At 43.9% G+C, this 19,345-nt stretch overlaps 1 protein-coding gene across 1 annotated transcript in view; it reads left to right on the forward strand.

The window, feature by feature from the left end:
- Window positions 1-18,444, forward strand: part of slc17a7a (solute carrier family 17 member 7a) — a 38,714-nt gene extending 20,270 nt beyond the window's left edge. The window contains exons 2-12 of the mRNA XM_066708685.1: window positions 10,390-10,642; window positions 11,590-11,708; window positions 11,805-11,919; window positions 12,013-12,100; window positions 12,430-12,516; window positions 12,856-12,998; window positions 13,249-13,398; window positions 14,742-14,874; window positions 15,090-15,200; window positions 15,331-15,458; window positions 15,785-18,444. Of these exons, the coding sequence (XP_066564782.1) occupies window positions 10,390-10,642; window positions 11,590-11,708; window positions 11,805-11,919; window positions 12,013-12,100; window positions 12,430-12,516; window positions 12,856-12,998; window positions 13,249-13,398; window positions 14,742-14,874; window positions 15,090-15,200; window positions 15,331-15,458; window positions 15,785-16,168 (1,711 nt within the window). The 3' untranslated portion in view covers window positions 16,169-18,444. The remainder of the gene's footprint in view (window positions 1-10,389; window positions 10,643-11,589; window positions 11,709-11,804; window positions 11,920-12,012; window positions 12,101-12,429; window positions 12,517-12,855; window positions 12,999-13,248; window positions 13,399-14,741; window positions 14,875-15,089; window positions 15,201-15,330; window positions 15,459-15,784) is intronic.
- Window positions 18,445-19,345: the final 901 nt, after the last annotated feature.

The following is a 19,345-nucleotide window of genomic DNA, read 5'->3' on the forward strand; positions in this document are numbered from 1 at the left end:
CTCACTCTGAAGTATCTATCAACAGTCAGAGTCAGTCAGTGTCACAGTTACCAGGACAGGGCAGGGTGCACTCAAGTGCAGACTCAAACACAAACACAACAGTGAACCAAGGCAAACAATCCAAAGGGGCAAATCCAGAAGTCAGAGTGAGGAAACAGTCCAGAGGTCAATTGAGGGAGCAAACAGTAGAAACCAGGAAATCCAGAATAGTCAAAGAAATGGAATATAGAGGTCAAGGCACAGAATGAAGTGGATGATACTAATAAGGCTCAGAGATGACTATCAAGGATAAGATAAAACTTTGCAATAAGTTAGGGAAACGTATGCAGGGGCAGATGGAAGCAGGTAACAGAGGTAAGGAGTGAACACCAATGGGAGAAGAGAGTGATGGAAGAAGTGCACATGGTGACTAGGAATGTTAATTGGGTGATTGTGGAATGTCAGAAGTGGAGTTCAGTATTCTTGGGATGTTGACCTCTGCAGCAGGGGGGGCCAGGGTGGGGCCAGTGCTCCCGTGACAGCAAGCTTGGCCCCCCTGTGGCCCCCCTAACTATAACTGCGGACAAAACACTGTCAGCATCCCCCCCACTAGCACCACAGACAAAACCCTGTTAGCACCCCCCAACCCCAGCACTGCTGACAAAACACTGTCATCACCCATACCCCCTCCCACCTTAGCACCGTGGACAAAACACCATCAGCACCCCCCCGCTAGCATCGTGAACAAAACATCTCCCTACTTCTACATCACAGAGAAATTGATGGCCCCCCTAATATTACAACTGGCCCCAGTCAGGCCCACTGCTCTGCAGGCAAGTGGCAAATAGGAGAGAGGAGATTTGAGAGGGGATACGAGAGGAGCAGGGTTGCCAGATTGGGGGAAAATCCCATTTGTGGGGAGAGGAAAAAAAAAAAAGACATGGGGGAAAAAATAGTGGGAAAGGTTTCATGGGGGAAATATTTCTCAAATTAGGGGGGATTCAGATTGAAATGAGGCATTTCTGAAATATTTTATTTTATTCATATTTTTCATTAATTTCTAATAGTTATGATTAGGGTTATGATTTCACTTCTTATGCAGACAGTCTTAAAGACAAAGTGGCTGTAGAGTCAGTGAAGGAGAAGTGCAAGGGGATGCTGGTGCAGATGGCACATCAACTGAAGGCTCGACTGCCACCCAACATCAACATACTGGAAAAACTGGACATGCTGCACCCAAAAGAGGCATGAGTCATCCTTCTGGTTTGAGGTGTACGAAGACAGGGATGCTGCAGGGAACAAACAGTATGGTAATGAGCTTGCCCTCACCATGTTAACTCTAACAATTTCAATTGTAGCAGTGGAACAAACTTTCAGCGCTGTCACACTGATGAAAACAAAACGCAAGATAGAGGCATGCATCAGCCGTTATTCATAATTCAACCTCACCTGTTGAATGATGCTTGTGTGTGACCTCAATACATGCAACAAGCTAACTATTATTGAACTAATTTTCAATCGGAATCAGTTGTTAGCTTTGAAATCAACACAACATACCTGCAGATAACTAGCCAACCAAATGGAGCAATGACAAAATGAATGACCTGCTGACTAGTTCCAAATGCTGCTGCAGTGTGATGATTGATGCATTACATTTTTGCTTCACCACAAAAAGAGTCGGAAACGCCCATTTCCACAGGAAGCACTTTATGTGCAAACTGTTTTACTGTGTTACTGTTTTAAATACATCCTGAAATGGTCACATTTTAAAATTGCAACATAAGTGGTCCGTTTATTGTGGGTTGCAAGTTAAAAGTTTCATGGTTAATTGCAATTCTTAACGCTTTTGTTTCCGATTATCATCGTGCTCTCTATTATTGTGGGTCTGTTGTGCACTGTTCATGCACATCGTGTTGTAATCCTAACTTTATCAAACACGTCTATGGACGACTATAGCTCCGTCAGTGACGTGAGAAAACACTGGGTAAGATCATTAAGACATAGTATTAAACAAGGCGTAATACACAAGACACTCCTTTTCCCTTAGCATTGGTACGGGTAAACAGAACAAAACACCCGTTCTGGCAGATGTAAGCCAAGGATAAACCCCCTCGGTTATCCATATAATTAAATTGACTATCCTAAATAACCAATTATTTAGAATTAATGACTACGCCAATTTGATAGTAAGTAATACAACCAAAAATTTAGTCAATACACAAGTTGATAAAGTGCAAGTGTGCAATCAACAGTTAACAGGCCATTTATAACTATACATTGTAAGCACATACACTATTACAATTAAGATAATCAGTACAAAAGAGGCTACTCAAAGTCTAAAAAACAATAACGCAGAGAACAAACGTTCGTATGCAGCGCTCAAATATAACAAAGTTCACAAGATCGTAGTTACAAACTCAAAATACAAACAATGTAATCTGTCGTCATCAACCCCATACAATTGCGACCAACGCCTGAGAGCACGGGGGATACTTCACTGCAACCACTGCAATATAGATCAGACCAAACCATTCAATATGAATAGTTGTAGTTTACGATTCACAGCGCCTCGGTATTACACTTTAAAAGTTACAATCCTTTTTCAAACAATAGCTTCCCCAGCCCGTGCTCTCAGCTCACAAATCTCTGAAACCCGGTCACTACCCACTGATAAACCCACCTGTTTTTATACAGCTGCCCCATTACAAATTAGCACTGCAATTACTATGGAGACCAATAGTCTCCCTGGGGTTTAAAGGGACAGTGCAACAGTAAAAATGATAAAAATCACACAATAAAACTCAATCTTATTACATTCAAAAAAATAAACAATACATCCATTGCACATCTGTTACACTAGTGCAATAAACTAAGACCATGTAAACCCAAGAGGGAGTGGGGGATTTAATCTGTGACTTGAGCAGTGTCTCGAGTGAGGTCAGAACACACGTGTCAGAGATATGTATGCTACATTTCATGTAAATATGATGGATATAAGTGTATATTGCTGAGGAGTTTATGAAGAGAATGTCACAGAAACTTTAACAACTGTTTTTTATATTCCACGTAGTGGGACTATAAAATGTCATAAATTTGTGAGCTATGAACTATTATATATAAAACAATAATCCAGCTCAATCAGATTAAGTAATAATATAATTTTAGAACATTTTAGTGATGTGATCACTATAGATAGCTAATGATTAATAGTTAACTACTACAGTAGTTTGCCAGTTGTCAGCTAATTATTTTTGATAGTATTGTATTTTTGTAAATACATTTTGTGTTTTAATGTGTAATGTAGTATTTCAGTACTGAGTATTTATGGCGTGGGTGTTTTTTTACCTAAACTGTTTATTACTTATTGCTGTTATTTCAATGTGCACAGTGTACTATTTAAATGTGTATGTATTACTAAATCTATTTCAGTGTATGTTAAAGTGCAATACATGTTCTGTGATGTGCACAATTCAAATGTTTGTGTCTCTCTTAGTTTTACCTAAACATTTTCTCTCCACCATGAAGATGGGCAGCACTAAAATGTTGTGAGGCGAGGTGAGGCCCCCCACAATCAAATCTTGCTTATGGCCCCCAAAAGGTTAAGGCCGGCTCTGACTGTCCTTCTTTATTTTTGTTTGGAAAGATTTTAATACACTCAGATATTAACCGTAAGCAGTAATTGTTTCTGTATGTTTACTTTACTCCATGCTGCTAATAAAACTGTAATTTCCATGGCACTTGAGATTCTATCTTCCAACATCATGTAGCTGATGTGTATATGAAGCATTTCTCTTCCCTGTCTGTCTACAAGTCAACCACACATCTCCCCTTCTGAAAATGATAGGTTGCGTATGCAACCGTGGTTATCTGAGAAAAGAACCACTGGCAAAGGGGAGGGGTTTTTCTGCGTGAATCGCTTGAAAGTATCGAAGACATTTGTCTATCAAAGCTGCCATTGTCCCTTGTGCCTGTCACTCAAACAGGACCCTTCCACTTCCTGTTTGTGTAAAAGGTGACGTCTGTATAAAGACTTCCTCTTTTTGCCGTGAGCTAGAACTCCCGCGCAACCCTTGGGCAGTGCTTCTTTTCTCAGATAACCATGGTTGCATACGCAACTTATCATTATCTTTCGAGTTTCGAGGCACTGCCCAAGGGGGAGGGGTTACAATATAACCAAACTGTTGCAAGAGAGGAGGCAGCGAGCTGGTAAGAGAGCTTGCCCCAAGGCATACCTACTAGGAGCCATACCAACTCTATGATAGAAGCCACAGGGGCCCCTTGGGGCCACATCTGGGCTGCCCAATAGTGAAGAGTGCAGTCATGCTGATTTCGGAAGAAAGAACGAATGGTGTATCCATGGGGCAACAAGAATCCTTGTGCCTACCGTGAAGCCTAGTAATAGCAGCTCTCAGCACAGCTAGCATAGCTAGGGCAAGGCCACAGACCTGCTGACAAAGGAACTATGTACATTCCTACAGAATTAACTGCATGCAAGGCACAGTTCCGGTAGGAACGGAAAACGGTTCTGCGTTGCTTTTCCCAAGCACGCTCAACAGGCTAATAGGCTACTAAGGCTCAACTGAAACCAACATCAGATTCTCAATAGAAGGAACCGGGCCTGTCACATCCAGTCTGTATAACCGAACAAAGGTGTGCGACGAGATGTCTGCCAGCAGGGTGCCTTGAAAAAGGGCCCATGACCTGGCAACACCTCGAGTCGAGTGGGCCACCAGGTGTTCAGGCACCGGGGCTCCAGCCGACTTATAGGCCATAGTAATTGTGTCCACAATCCAGTGCAAGAGGCGCTGCTTTGAAAACGCCTGGCCCTGCATCCGTGCTCTGTATGACACAAACAATTGGTCCGAGCACTGAATATCCTTTGTATGCTCCAAATAACACCTGAGAGCCCGCACCCGGGACAACAGGTGTAGTCTACTCTCCTCTTCCGAAGAAAAGGGAGGAGGATGGAAAGCCATCAACTCAATAGGCCTGTTGATATGGAAAGGAGACAGCACTTTCTTGAGGAAAGCAGGATTAGTCCGAAGCTTAACCCTGGAACTATCTCCCGCATAACGGACACATGCAGGGTGAACAGACAGGGCATGTAACTTTGCTCACATGTTTTGCAGACGTGATTGCCAACAGAAACGCTATCTTCAGTGATGCAAATCTGAGGTCAAGTGATTGCAAGGGCTCAAACAGGGACTTGGAAACAGTGGTGGTTCTGAGGGGTCCCCCCCGTGGCCCCCCTAACTCTCACTGCAGACAAAACACCGTCAGCAGCCCCCCCGACACCACGGACAAAACACCATCAGTGCACCCGCCTAACCCCTGCACCGCAGAGAAATTGATGGCCCCCCTAATATTACAACTGGCCCCAGCCAGGCCCCCCAAGTTAAAATGGTCTAGAACTGCCACTGCTTGGAAAGCATGTCTAGTACTACATCAAGGTGCCACGTGGGCAGGGAAGGGGCGCGGGCAGGCCTTTCAGAAACTGCCCAGCCAAAAAATGATAGCCCGGACATGACATGAGGAGATGGTGGCCAAATAAACCTTGAGCGTGGATGGGGACTTGCCCTGGTCCAACAGCTCATGCAGGAATTGCAGAATGACACCTATATACAGTGAGGGAAAAAAGTATTTGATCCCCTGCTGATTTTGTACGTTTGCCCACTGACAAAGGGAGTGCTCTCTTAAAGGGAGTGCTCCAAATCTCAGCTCATTACCTGTATAAAAGACACCTGTCCACAGAAGCAATCAATCAATCAGATTCCAAACTCTCCACCATGGCCAAGACCAAAGAGCTGTCCAAGGATGTCAGGGACAAGATTGTAGACATACACAAGGCTGGAATGGGCTACAAGACCATCGCCAAGCAGCTTGGTGAGAAGGTGACAACAGCTGGTGCGATTATTCGCAAATGGAAGAAACACAAAATAACTGTCAGTTTCCCTCGGTCTGGGGCTCCATGCAAGATCTCACCTCGTGGAGTTTCAATGATCATGAGAACGGTGAGGAATCAGCCCAGAACTACATGGGAGGATCTTGTTAATGATCTCAAGGCAGCTGGGACCATAGTCACCAAGAAAACAATTGGTAACACACTACGCCGTGAAGGACTGAAATCCTGCAGCGCCCGCAAGGTCCCCCTGCTCAAGAAATCACATGTACAGACCCATCTGAAGTTTGCCAATGAACATCTGAATGATTCAGAGGAGAACTGGATGAAAGTGTTAGTGTGGGTGAAAATCGAGCTCTTTGGCATCAACTCAACTCACCGTGTTTGGAGGAGGAGGAATGACCCCAAGAACACCATCCCCACCGTCAAACATGGAGGTGGAAACATTATGCTTTGGGGGTGTTTTTCTGCTAAGGGGACAGGACAATTGCACCGCATCAAAGGGACGAAGGATGGGGCCATATACCGTCAAATCTTGGGTGAGAACCTCCTTCCCTCAGCCAGGGCATTGAAAATGGGTCGTGGATGGGTATTCCAGCATGACAATGAACCAAAACACACAGCCAAGGCAACAAAGGAGTGGCTCAAGAAGAAGCACATTAAGGTCCTGGAGTGGCCTAGCCAGTCTCCAGACCTTAATCCCATAGAAGATCTGTGGAGGGAGCTGAAGGTTCGAGTTGCCAAACGTCAGCCTCGAAACCTTAATGACTTGGAGAGGATCTGCAAAGAGGAGTGGGACAAAATCCCTCCTGAGATGTGTGCAAACCTGGTGGCCAACTACAAGAAACGTCTGACCTCTGTGATTGCCAACATGGGTTTTGCCACCAAGTACTAAGTCGAAGGGGTCAAATACTTATTTCCCTCATTAACATGCAAATCAATTCATAACTTTTTTGAAATGCATTTTTCTGGATTTTTTTGTTGTTATTCTGTCTCTCACTGTTAAAATACACCTACCATTAAAATTATAGACTGATAATTTCTTTGTCAATGGGCAAACGTACAAAATCAGCAGGGGATCAAATACTTTTTTCCCTCACTGTATGTTTACCAAGAGGTAAACAGAAGTATTAACAAGTTGCCACAGACAGACACAGGAGAGTACAGGTGAGAGGCAGCCATCTTGTTGTTTTCCTAGTTTCAGACTAGTCTTAGTATTCCTCATTTTGTTTTAACTTTGCCTTTGAAGTCAATTCAGTTCAGCTGCTGAGTTGGTGAAAGTAAATAGGTTGTAGAAAGGTGATTTAGTCAAGGACTAGCAGAAATTCTGTCGCAGGAGGAGCCAGGTGTGGCCAGTTAGGTGTGAATTGGTGGCAGGTAGACAAAAGCTACTTAAAGCAGCTGTTGAGGAACGGGAACCAAGAGACAAAAAAAAAACTAACATTTAGAAGCATGTGGCCAATACAGTGTCAGGTTTGTAGAATGATTGCCTTCCTCATCCAGGAAGATTTCATTTGTGAACATTGTCGACATGCTGAAATTCTAGAGATCAAGGTCTGTGATCTTGAGGCTCAGCTTGTTGATCTGCGCTGTATTAGTGATATGGAAGAATTGGTCAATCAGCCCATGAGATAGGTGGTGTGCACACCAAACCTAGGACAGTTGAGACCTTAGAGCAGGACAGCGTAGAGAACTGCTGGGTTACAGTAGGTTGTAACCACAGAAAAGGGCGTGCACAACCCTTAGACATCCCAAGAGCTGAAAATGCCCAACAAGTTCCAACTGCTGGACACCGAGTTGAACAGTGACAACTCGGAGGGTGATTGGAGAGCAGTTGAGCACCAGAGCACCATGGTGCCCACTCCCCCTCCCCCAGAAGTGGGAGGTAGTTATAGTAGGAGATTCAATTCTTAGAGGTGTAGATCACACAGTGTGTTCTAGTTCTAGGAGACCCACATGGTATCTTGCCTGCCTGGTGCTCAGGTTGCAGATCGCCCTAAACTAGTAGACGGGCTACTGGCCAAAGCCGGGGGGAATCCACTGGTCATGGTCCACAAACGTTGACACGTGGATAGAGGGCTGTGTCGCATTAAAACATCACAATCTACAGAAAACAAAACCCTTTTTCTATGCTACACCTAGGATTGTATGTATGTAAATCAACACATACTGTTAATGACATGTTACAGAAAGTACACACACACACACACAAATTGCCATATTGCATCTTGTATGTGCAGATCTACACTCACCTAAAGGATTATTAGGAACACCATACTAATACTGTGTTTGACCCCCTTTCGCCTTCAGAACTGCCTTAATTCTACGTGGCATTGATTCAACAAGGTGCTGAAAGCATTCTTTAGAAATGTTGGCCCATATTGATAGGATAGCATCTTGCAGTTGATGGAGATTTGTGGGATGCACATCCAGGGCACGAAGCTCCCGTTCCACCACATCCCAAAGATGCTCTATTGGGTTGAGATCTGGTGACTGTGGGGGCCAGTTTAGTACAGTGAACTCATTGTCATGTTCAAGAAACCAATTTGAAATGATTCGACCTTTGTGACATGGTGCATTATCCTGCTGGAAGTAGCCATCAGAGGATGGGTACATGGTGGTCATAAAGGGATGGACATGGTCAGAAACAATGCTCAGGTAGGCCGTGGCATTTAAACAATGCCCAATTGGCACTAAGGGGTCTAAAGTGTGCCAAGAAAACATCCCCCACACCATTACACCACCACCACCAGCCTGCACAGTGGTAACAAGGCATGATGGATCCATGTTCTCATTCTGTTTACGCCAAATTCTGACTCTACCATCTGAATGTCTCAACAGAAATCGAGACTCATCAGACCAGGCAACATTTTTCCAGTCTTCAACTGTCCAATTTTGGTGAGCTTGTGCAAATTGTAGCCTCTTTTTCCTATTTGTAGTGGAGATGAGTGGTACCCGGTGGGGTGTTCTGCTGTTGTAGCCCATCTGCCTCAAGGTTGTACGTGTTGTGGCTTCACAAATGCTTTGCTGCATACCTCGGTTGTAACGAGTGGTTATTTCAGTCAAAGTTGCTCTTCTATCAGCTTGAATCAGTCGGCCCATTCTCCTCTGACCTCTAGCATCAACAAGGCATTTTCGCCCACAGGACGGCCGCATACTGGATGTTTTTCCCTTTTCACACCATTCTTTGTAAACCCTAGAAATGGTTGTGCGTGAAAATCCCAGTAACTGAGCAAATTGTGAAATACTCAGACCGGCCCGTCTGGCACCAACAACCATGCCACGCTCAAAATTGCTTAAATCACCTTTCTTTCCCATTCAGACATTCAGTTTGGAGTTCAGGAGATTGTCTTGACCAGGACCACACCCCTAAATGCATTGAAGCAACTGCCATGTGATTGGTTGGTTAGACAATTGCATTAATGAGAAATTGAACAGGTGTTCCTAATAATCCTTTAGGTGAGTGTATATTGTCTTGCTATAGTTGGCTAGAGACTTAACACTAGAACGACCATAGCCGTTTTTTTATTTCAAAAGTAAATCTCTCTGCGTATGTGAATTTCTCACACATATACGTTCTTATGTTTCTAAATATTTTAATTAAATACATATATACGGTGTTTCAGCTGTAAACTCCTTAACTTAAACTTAAACTATAAATACATACTTCTCCAACCACCTACCAGCAGTTTATGCAGGCTATACTGATAATTATATAGCCCACAATCTGGTCTTTGCAATACAGTTAGTAATTGTGAAAGATTTATAATTATGTTGATTGGTGAAACACGATTTTCTACACATGATATATTCATTATTATCATTAAGTGTTGTATTGGATTTGCCTGTATTGCCTGTCCTGATCGGCTCAGCAAGTTTCTAACTTTCCTTTGGAATTCAATCTTGATCACATTGCAAACCTAGGTGTCTGGATCAATGCCTTGATCAGTCACCTGTTTGATCATGAATGCTAATTCTTTAGTATCAGGTGTAGGGCTGGTGACAGGTTGACTTGTGCACAAAATGTATTTTTCCTTACATCATTTTGTGGATATAATGCATAATCGGCTGTTCATTCCGTCCACGGAAGGCAACGTACATTTTACTTTCGCCCACAAAATTGCCAAGCATTTTGTGGGACAAAATGTGAATTATGTTCATGAATTGTGAATTATATGCACAAAATGTGCATTTAGAGGGACAAAATATTTTATTATAATAAAAATAACTACAAAAGTCCTTTACATGTCAGGCTCTATCGCTTGTTGTGTTGTTTTCTGTCTTTGTTTTTAAAACGAAATCCAACACAATCCCACAATAGCTCTGCATCCACCCACAACAGTGGATGGACTTTTTTTTTACAAAATGGACAAGGATGGACATGTCCGGACCGGCACAGACGCTTAAGCCAGTGGAAACGAGGCATTAGTATACTACACTATACTAACCCTCCCCCCCATCCGCCACTGTCTCTTTCTCTGTCTCCCTTTCTCCCTCTCTCACTCTCTTAGGGTTTTGGAGAAGCGCCAGGAGAATGGCGATATGCTGGAGCTCTCTGCGGACGGGCGGCCAGTGGAGGTTGAAGGTCATGAGCTCCCAGTGGTGGACTGCACGTGCTGTGGGTTGCCGCGACGATACATCATCGCCATCCTGTGTGGCTTTGGTTTCTGCATCTCCTTCGGCATCCGCTGCAACCTGGGTGTGGCCATCGTGAGCATGGTCAACAACCATACCGAGTACAGTGGGGACCATCCCATACTGAAGGTACTGTCTCACCACACTGCACCACACTGTCACATATCACCACACCAGACCACACTGTTACAGTGGAAGGAAAGTTAGAAATTCCTCCTCTCTCACAAGGCTTACTACATGTATACTTAAGAAAGATAAGGTGAAGCCAAGGGTCAGGCCAGAAGGTAGTTTGACCTCTGTTTATATTTATGATGTGCATCTTGGAGACGATGTCAAACAGTGTGATTTAAGCATCTGCTCCCTAATCCAGGTATTGACTTATGAATTGTTACTTATAATGAAATATCTGCTGCTTTGCTAGCATTTAAGATAACATAGTAATGACTTGTTAACTATAACCAGATCTTTGACTTCTGTGTGTATAAAAGCCTCTGACTTTTTATATGGAGTCAGAGCAACTTTGGAATCTTCTTGATTCACTGTTCCTCTCCACGCTGCGAGTAATAAAGGCATTGCAAGGAACCTTCCAACCTGGATGAAGGCTGATTTTCTTCCACACACACATCCACATTACACTTTCACAATACCACAACGAGTACAGCAGGGACTGGCCTATACTGAGGGTACTGTCACACCACACTGCACCACACTGTCACACAACCACACTGTCACACATCACAAAACTACACCACACCACACTGTCACACAACACTACACAACACTGCACAACACTACAAAACCCCCTCTCTTTCTCTCTCAATTCAGTTTCAATTGAACATGCTTTTTTGGCATTAGCAGTGTTGTCAAAGCAATTACACACTACATACACTTAAGGAAATATAATATTTCACAATGTCTTATAAAATAAATTAATACATTAAAGGACTTTAAAACATAAGAACAGGAGAATGAATAATCTAATAAGAATAATCTTAATGATAAAATAAATTTTAATCAACTCTCTCTCTCTCTCTCTCTCTGTCTCTCTCTCTCTCTCTCTCTCTCTCTTTCGGCAGAGAGCCCAGTTCTCGTGGGACCCAGAGACAGTGGGGATGATCCATGGCTCCTTCTTCTGGGGCTACATCGTCACACAGATACCCGGGGGATTCATCGCACAGAAATTTGCTGCCAACAGGTGTGTGTGTGTATTTGTACTGTACTGTACTGTGTGTATGAAAACACTCTCAGAACACCATATTAACTCCATTAATCTCTCTCCAATCTATCTCAGGGTGTTTGGTTTTGCCATCGTTGCCACATCCACTCTAAACATGCTGATCCCATCTGCGGCCAGAGTGCATTACAGCTGTGTCATTCTTGTCAGGATACTGCAGGGGCTGGTGGAGGTACTGTACTATGTGTCTGTACTATACTGTACTGTGTGTATATTTTTGTATTAATAAAGTAATCACTGCCTCCCCTCTCTCTCCCACTTTCAGGGTGTGACATACCCAGCATGCCATGGGATCTGGAGTAAATGGGCCCCACCCCTTGAGAGGAGCCGATTGGCCACGACGGCCTTCTGTGGTGAGGCAATGGACCAATCACCAATCAAGCCTTGCTTCGTGTCATTCATTAAAAGCAGTAGCAGTGCCATCTTTATATTGTTATTACCAGCAGTAGTTGTTAGTATTCTTAACTGTAGTAGTAGTAGTTTGAGTAGTAGTAGTAGATAGTTTACTCATTGTGTGTCTAGCAGTAGTTGTAGCTTTTGTGGTAGAAGCTACAGTTATTAATGTTGTATTAGTATAATTATTGTTATTATTATTAGATACTGCTTTGTCAATATGTCTTTGTTTCATTGTACAGTAACTTTCTGTGCTTGATTTAATGGACTCTCTCTCTCTTTCTCTCAGGCTCCTATGCGGGCGCTGTAGTAGCTATGCCGCTGGCTGGAGTGCTGGTGCAGTACAGTGGCTGGTCCTCAGTCTTCTACGTCTATGGTGAGTCCAATAAATGCCAATTGAAGACAATTAAGACCAATGAACGTAAGCAACTAACTCACATGGTTTTAGAAATTAACAGGCACGTTTAACTTAAAGATAGCTGTAATTTACAAATTACTTTTACTTATTACCACTACCTCACACATGAAATTAACCCAATTAACCCAGCTATAATTGTTGTAGTAAGTGACACCACAGTAATTAACCATTGGGACACATTGCATCAAAATCATTAACAGTAATGTTCACTGGCAATTGTAGTGTGACAGCCAGTGCATTAGCACTTATACCCCCCTTCCCTTGTCCTCTTGCTCTGTCCCCCCATACCTCTCTCAGGCAGTTTTGGATTGTTCTGGTACCTGTTCTGGGTGCTGGTGTCCTATGAGAGCCCTGCAGTCCATCCCACCATCACAGAGGAGGAGAGGAAGTACATAGAAGAGAGCATCGGTGAGGGGGCAGGGCTGATGAACCCCCTGCAGGTATGACCGTCCATCACTGGCCTGAGATCAATAATCAATAAGGCTGACCAGTTATCAATCCATACATGCATCGATTGTGATTTGTACATAACTCTCAGTGTTCTGAACAGTCCATGATAATCAATAATCAATACTTAACACACTGATCAAGACCTCATAATCAATAGTCAATACCTAATACAGTGATCAATCACTAGTACCACATATTGCAGCACAGCACAGCACACAACTCCTGTCTCTCACTCTGCAGAAATTTAAGACGCCCTGGCGCAAGTTCTTCACCTCCATGCCAGTCTATGCCATCATTGTCGCCAACTTCTGCCGCTCCTGGACCTTCTACCTTCTGCTGATCAGCCAGCCAGCCTACTTTGAGGAGGTGTTCGGGTTTGAGATCAGCAAGGTGATACAGTAAAATTTATACTTTTACAGTAAATACAGTAAAGTGTATATCGTACAAGTCAGTGCGATAGCGTACAGCGCAGTATACTACCTCCCTCTCTCTGTGCCATATTAACCCTTTCCCTCTGTCTCTATATCTCTACATCCCCCTTCCCTCTCTTTGTGCTATGCAGAATATCCCACAGGAGATTTCTGTGTTGGGCATTATGAGCATAACTTTTGGATGAAGTGCATTTTGTGTTGTTTGCTACTGGCCGGGAGTTCATTAGCTTGTTCATTAGTTAGTCAAGTATTCAATTTATTTGTTGCTTGCTTTACCAACCTGTTTCTGTGAGGATAAAGCTTAACATTAGCAAAAAGTGTCACTAGATATAGTGAAATTAAAAGTACAATGTTATGTCACTAAGGAGTTTGGACCAAGCAAAATTAAATTTTATGGCAAAGTCAACAATGCTTTGATCACATACCATTACAAAGTCTGAATACTCATATCCACCTTGGTATACATTCCATCATCTACCAACAGTAGAAGAAGTGAATAACTGCAATAATATTGTTTAATTACATACATTTAAAAAGTTTGAGATCAACAAAAAAATATTTTTTTCTAAGTTGACAACAAAAACAGACAGATCAATACATCTGTTTAGTGTTTTCTTTTATGTATACATACGTGCCAGTTTTTCTTCCCATTATAGATTCCTCCACAGATAAATAAATAAATCCTAAGTTAAAAACTATAAAAAAATATATATATATATATATGTTATTTTCATTAAATATGTATAATAATGTTATACATATATATATGTTATTTTCATTAAATGTGTATAACAATGTTATACATATATATATATACACATATATATACACATATACATATATATATACATATATATATACACATATATATATACATATATATATATATATATATAATTGAACATTGTTCTAATCCTAATGAAAATAACAAATATCCAGAGATGATATTAATGAAACAGGTGTGCTTTATCTATACAAGTACTGTATTGAACACTGTTATGAAGTAATAATAATACACATTCATGTATTTAAATGAAAATAATGACTACTTCAGCACGTGTCATATTTACACAGAAAGACTGATGGATATACAAACAGTTACATATATCTTATTTCGGAGTGGTTTCCGTGCTTCAGGGTCTCAGTCTCTCAGTCTCTTTACTGAACCTCACTTTGCGGGGCTCACTTGTTTAAAATTTGCAGGAAGTTAATCTCATAATGTGCCTAAAACATCTTGGTACATAGGGATATTGTAGATAGTAACCCTCTCCCTTTCCCTCTCACTTTCCCTCTCTCTCTCAGGTGGGATTGGTATCTGCTCTCCCTCACCTGGTGATGACCATTATTGTCCCAATTGGGGGACAGGTGGCCGACTACTTGAGGACGCGGAGCATCATGTCCACTACCAATGTCCGCAAGATGATGAATTGCGGAGGTACACAGAGGGAGTGATAGAGGGGGTGTGGAGATGGAGAGAGAAAAGGGGCTGTCAAGAAGAAGAGAGAGAGGGGTGGGTGGAGAGGGAGCGAGAAGGGTTGAAAGAGAGAGAGGATGGGGGAGAGTGAATGAGAAGTGAGGAGGGGGTCAGTGTGTGTCTGTCAGTCAGTTGGTGTTTACTGTGCTAATCTCTCTCTCTCTCTTTCTTCTCAGGGTTCGGTATGGAAGCTACTCTCCTATTGGTCGTCGGGTTCTCCCACACGAAGGGCGTGGCAATCTCCTTCCTGGTGCTGGCTGTCGGCTTCAGTGGATTCGCTATCTCAGGTCAGGAGGTGCGGGAAGTCCTGTGACAGTGGCATTGCCTAATACTGTCAATGAATCAGTCACTCAGTCAGTAAGTGTATGTACTGCAATAACCACTCCGCTTCCTCTATCCCTCCCTTCCCTCCCTCAGGCTTCAATGTCAATCACTTAGACATCGCCCCTCGCTATGCTAGCATCCTGATGGGCATCTCTAATGGGGTGGGCACACTGTCCGGCATGGTGTGCCCACTCATTGTAGGCGCCATGACCAAGCACAAGGTAACCCCTTCACCTGCACAACCACACAACAACAACTACAGCAACCCAACCACTGACAACACTTACTGAACCAAAACACAGACTCTGCACTGGCCTGGACTCAAAGTCTCTGTCTCCATCTCTCTCTCTGTGTGTCTCTCTTTGTCTCTGCCTCTGTGTGAGTGTCTCTCTCTCAGACCTGGACATAGTGACAGTACATCTTTCACATCACCTCCAGGGTGTACTACTTCAACACTACACCACCACTACAACACCACAACTATGCAACTATAACACCACAGACGCAAAGACAACACTACCCCTCCCTTCCTCCCCCTCTCTCTTAGACCCGGGAGGAGTGGCAGTATGTATTCCTCATTGCCTCCCTGGTGCATTATGGGGGTGTGATCTTCTACGGGATCTTCGCCTCGGGGGAAAAGCAGCCATGGGCAGAGCCAGAGGACACCAGCGTGGAGAAGTGTGGCCTGATCAGCGAGGACGAGCTGGCCAATGAGACGGAGGAGCTGTACCGCACGGGCGGGGGGGGCTATGGCGCCACCACGCAGTACAACCTCCCCAGCAAGGTCGGAGGGTTAGAGGGGGTAATGGAGGTAGGGGTAGGAGGGCAACAGGGCTGGGTGGCCGACTGGGACAAGACAGAGAAGTTTGTGCAGCAGCCGGGGACAGACAGCTACCTGTACGGGACTGCAGAGGAGAGAGAGCTGACATAGAGAGAGAGGTGGGTGGAGGGACAGGGAGAGAATGGAGGGAGAGAGGGAGGGAGGGAGAGAGAGGGAGAAGGGGAGAGAGATGAGGAGAAGAAGGGGAGATGGAGAGGAAGAAATGTGGATGGGGAGAGAGGGTGAGGGAGAGACTGACAGCTACCTGTATGGGACTGCGGAGGAGAGGGAGCTGACATATAGAGGTGGGGAGAGAGGCATAGGAGGGAGATGGAGAGGGACAGAAGGGTGGTGAAGGGAAAGAGGCTGAGAGAGTGGTAATGTGACTAGGTGACATACTGGACATTAAATTTAGAAAGAGAGGGAGAGAGAATGAGGGGGGAGAAAAATTGAGACGGGGAGAGAAAGAGAGAGAGGCTATAGTGAATATTTAGAGACTGGCAACACTAATTTGCAAGAGAGAAAGTACAATTCTCTCTCTGTGTCTGTTTGTGATTCTGCGTGTGAGAGTGTGAGAGTGTGTGGGTGTGTGTGTGTATCTGTATTCTAGTGCAGTGTTCTAGGATCCCCTGTCATAGTTCTATTGTATTAACCGTATTCTGCACCTGTCAATCATTCTGTGTCCCACTGCTGTACAGTAGAGTCCTCAGACAATAGACAGATTTCTGCTGAAAAGAGGGAGAGATGGATAGAGGATAGGGGGGTGGGTGGGAAGCAGGGAGGGCTATTCTGTGAGTGTGTATGTGTGTGTAGTGTAGCTGTTGTTTGGTTATTCTTTACACAGAGAGGAGTAGGGTTGTGGATCATGCTGGTTCAGGTTTGAACTGGTGTGTGTTGTAGTTGTGGTGTGTGTCTGTCTGGGTATGGTTGTCTGTATGTGTCTCTCTGTTTGTGGTTGTGGTGAAAAACTGAGCAATAAAATACAACCACAATTTTGGAGAGTTACAGAAGTGACTGTACTGTATTGCATAATACTGTATCACACAACAGTGTGCTACACTGTACTGCACTACACTATTCTGTATTGCACTATACTGTGTTATACTATTCTGTATTACACGGTGCACTACTACACTATACTGTAATACACTTTATTGTCTTACACTATGTTGTACTACCCAGTACCATAATATATTATACTACAGATGTAGACTGTAATACTGTATTACAGTACAGTCATTGTGTGAGTGTGTGTGTGTGTGTGTGTGTGTGTGTGTGTGTGCACATATGTGATAATGTCTGATTGTGTATGCATCTCGGGGGGAAAAACACAAAATCATCCCCACAAAATGTGTCTCTGTTTCTGTTTCTCCTGTTTCTCTCTGTGTGAAATATACATGTAAAAACAACGCAATTATTAAAAATAAATATTTATTATTAAAAATGTTTAAAAACGTATTATATATATGTATATGTGAAGAATTTCCTTATGTAAAGATATTAAAGACGTGTATATAATATTATTGCTATTGTTATTATTATGGTAGTAGCAGTGTGCTTTCTCTCTTTGTGTCTCTGTCTCAAATTAAAATTCACTTTATTGGCATAAGAAGTTTACACAAGTGTAAAGCAGTTACAGACATAGTAAAGACAATATAATAAAACAATACAATAACAATGAGTGTAAAAAGTTAAATAGCTTTATAGATTTTACAGATGTGCAGTTATTTTACATGTAAGTACAGATATTTACAGGGCTTGTGTGCTGTGTTGTTTGTGGTGGCGCAGAGGCATGGCTGTATTGTTCTCTGGCCTTGTGGCAGGCTGTGATGTACTCTGCCGCAATCACAGTGAAGTCTCTGTGCTCCCCATCCCCACTCTGAGCCGGGCCTCTGTGGTGAACTGGGGGAAGTCAGGGGCTCTAGTGGTGACTCTGGGCAAGAAGGCTGCTCTGACCTGTGTGTATTTGGTGTAGGTCAGAGCGAAGTGCACCTCTGTCTCTACCTCTCCAGACCCACAGTCCGCACAGGTGTCTGTCTCTGGGTGTCCAGGTCTGCATGTGCCGTCCAGTCTCCACCTCCAGGCTGTGATCACTGAGTCTGTCTCAGCGTAGGGTCTGTGACCTGTGTCAGGTGGTCTGCGGGGGGGTGTCCTCTGCTCAGAGCCCTTTAGGCACTCCAGCTGTTGTGCTGTTTTATTTGTTCAGCCCCGTGCTGATGTAATTGGAGCTGCAGTGATGGGCTGGATCTGGGTGCTGTTGGTCTGTCTCTGTCTCTGTCTCTATTTCTCTCTGTCTCTTATTCTTTCTATTTCCCAGTGTCTCTCTGTGTCTCACCCTCTCTCAGTGTACTGCAGGGTTCCCCAAATGGCGGTTAATTAATTAACCCTGTCATCACGCGACCCTCCCAACCCCAGCACCACCCCCCCCGCCCCCTGCTGTTACCAGAGAAAACAGACCATCACCCCCCACCCCGTGCTCTTATCGGAGAAATCAGCAACCCTGCCCCCCCTACCCACCCCGCTCTTACCAGATAAAACTCCGTCAGCACCCCTCCCCTCCTGGCTGGCCCGCAGACTAGTAGCTCGGAAAAAAATTGGCCTGAGGCCAAACCTAGTTGATGAACCCTGTTGTACTGTAATATCCGGTCAGTGTGTCTGTACTGTACTGCATTAACCCCTTCTTGCTATATCTATCTATATCTCCCTTTCTCGTTCACTCGTTCACTAATGGAGTCATGTTTCACTCTCTCTCTCTCTCTCTCTCATTCTCTCCATCGATCATGGAACAACTGATACTCCCCAGGAGAGGAGAGTAAGAGAGGTCAAAACCACAAGGAGAGAGAGGGAGAGGACTGACTGGAAATGATGAGATGATGAGGATGGGATGGGGGGATGAGAGCAGAGGAAAGAGGGAGGGAGGGATGAGGAGAGAATTTGAGAAGGAGAACAGAGATAGAGGAGGGGGGAGGGGTGGAGGTAATTAGAGACAGAGGGAGAGATGAAACAGGGTAATAAGAGATGGAGAGAACAAGAGAGGTGGGGTGGGAGGAGGTAAGTAGGAGAGAAGGATGGAGAGACAGAGAAAGAAGTGAGAACAGTAACCAATGTACTATAGTCAGTCAGACTCCCTCTCTCTCTCTCTCCACCCTTTTTCTCATTATCTCCTCCTCTCTACCCTTCCCTCCCCACCCCCCTGCTCCCTCTCTCCCACTGAGTCCATCTGCTCACCTCAGTAATCTTTGCCTAAAATCACTACGTTAATCCTCTTTCCATCTGTCGAGAGAGAGG

Source organism: Amia ocellicauda, chromosome 7 (genome assembly GCF_036373705.1).
Source record: "Amia ocellicauda isolate fAmiCal2 chromosome 7, fAmiCal2.hap1, whole genome shotgun sequence".
NCBI lineage: Eukaryota > Metazoa > Chordata > Actinopteri > Amiiformes > Amiidae > Amia > Amia ocellicauda.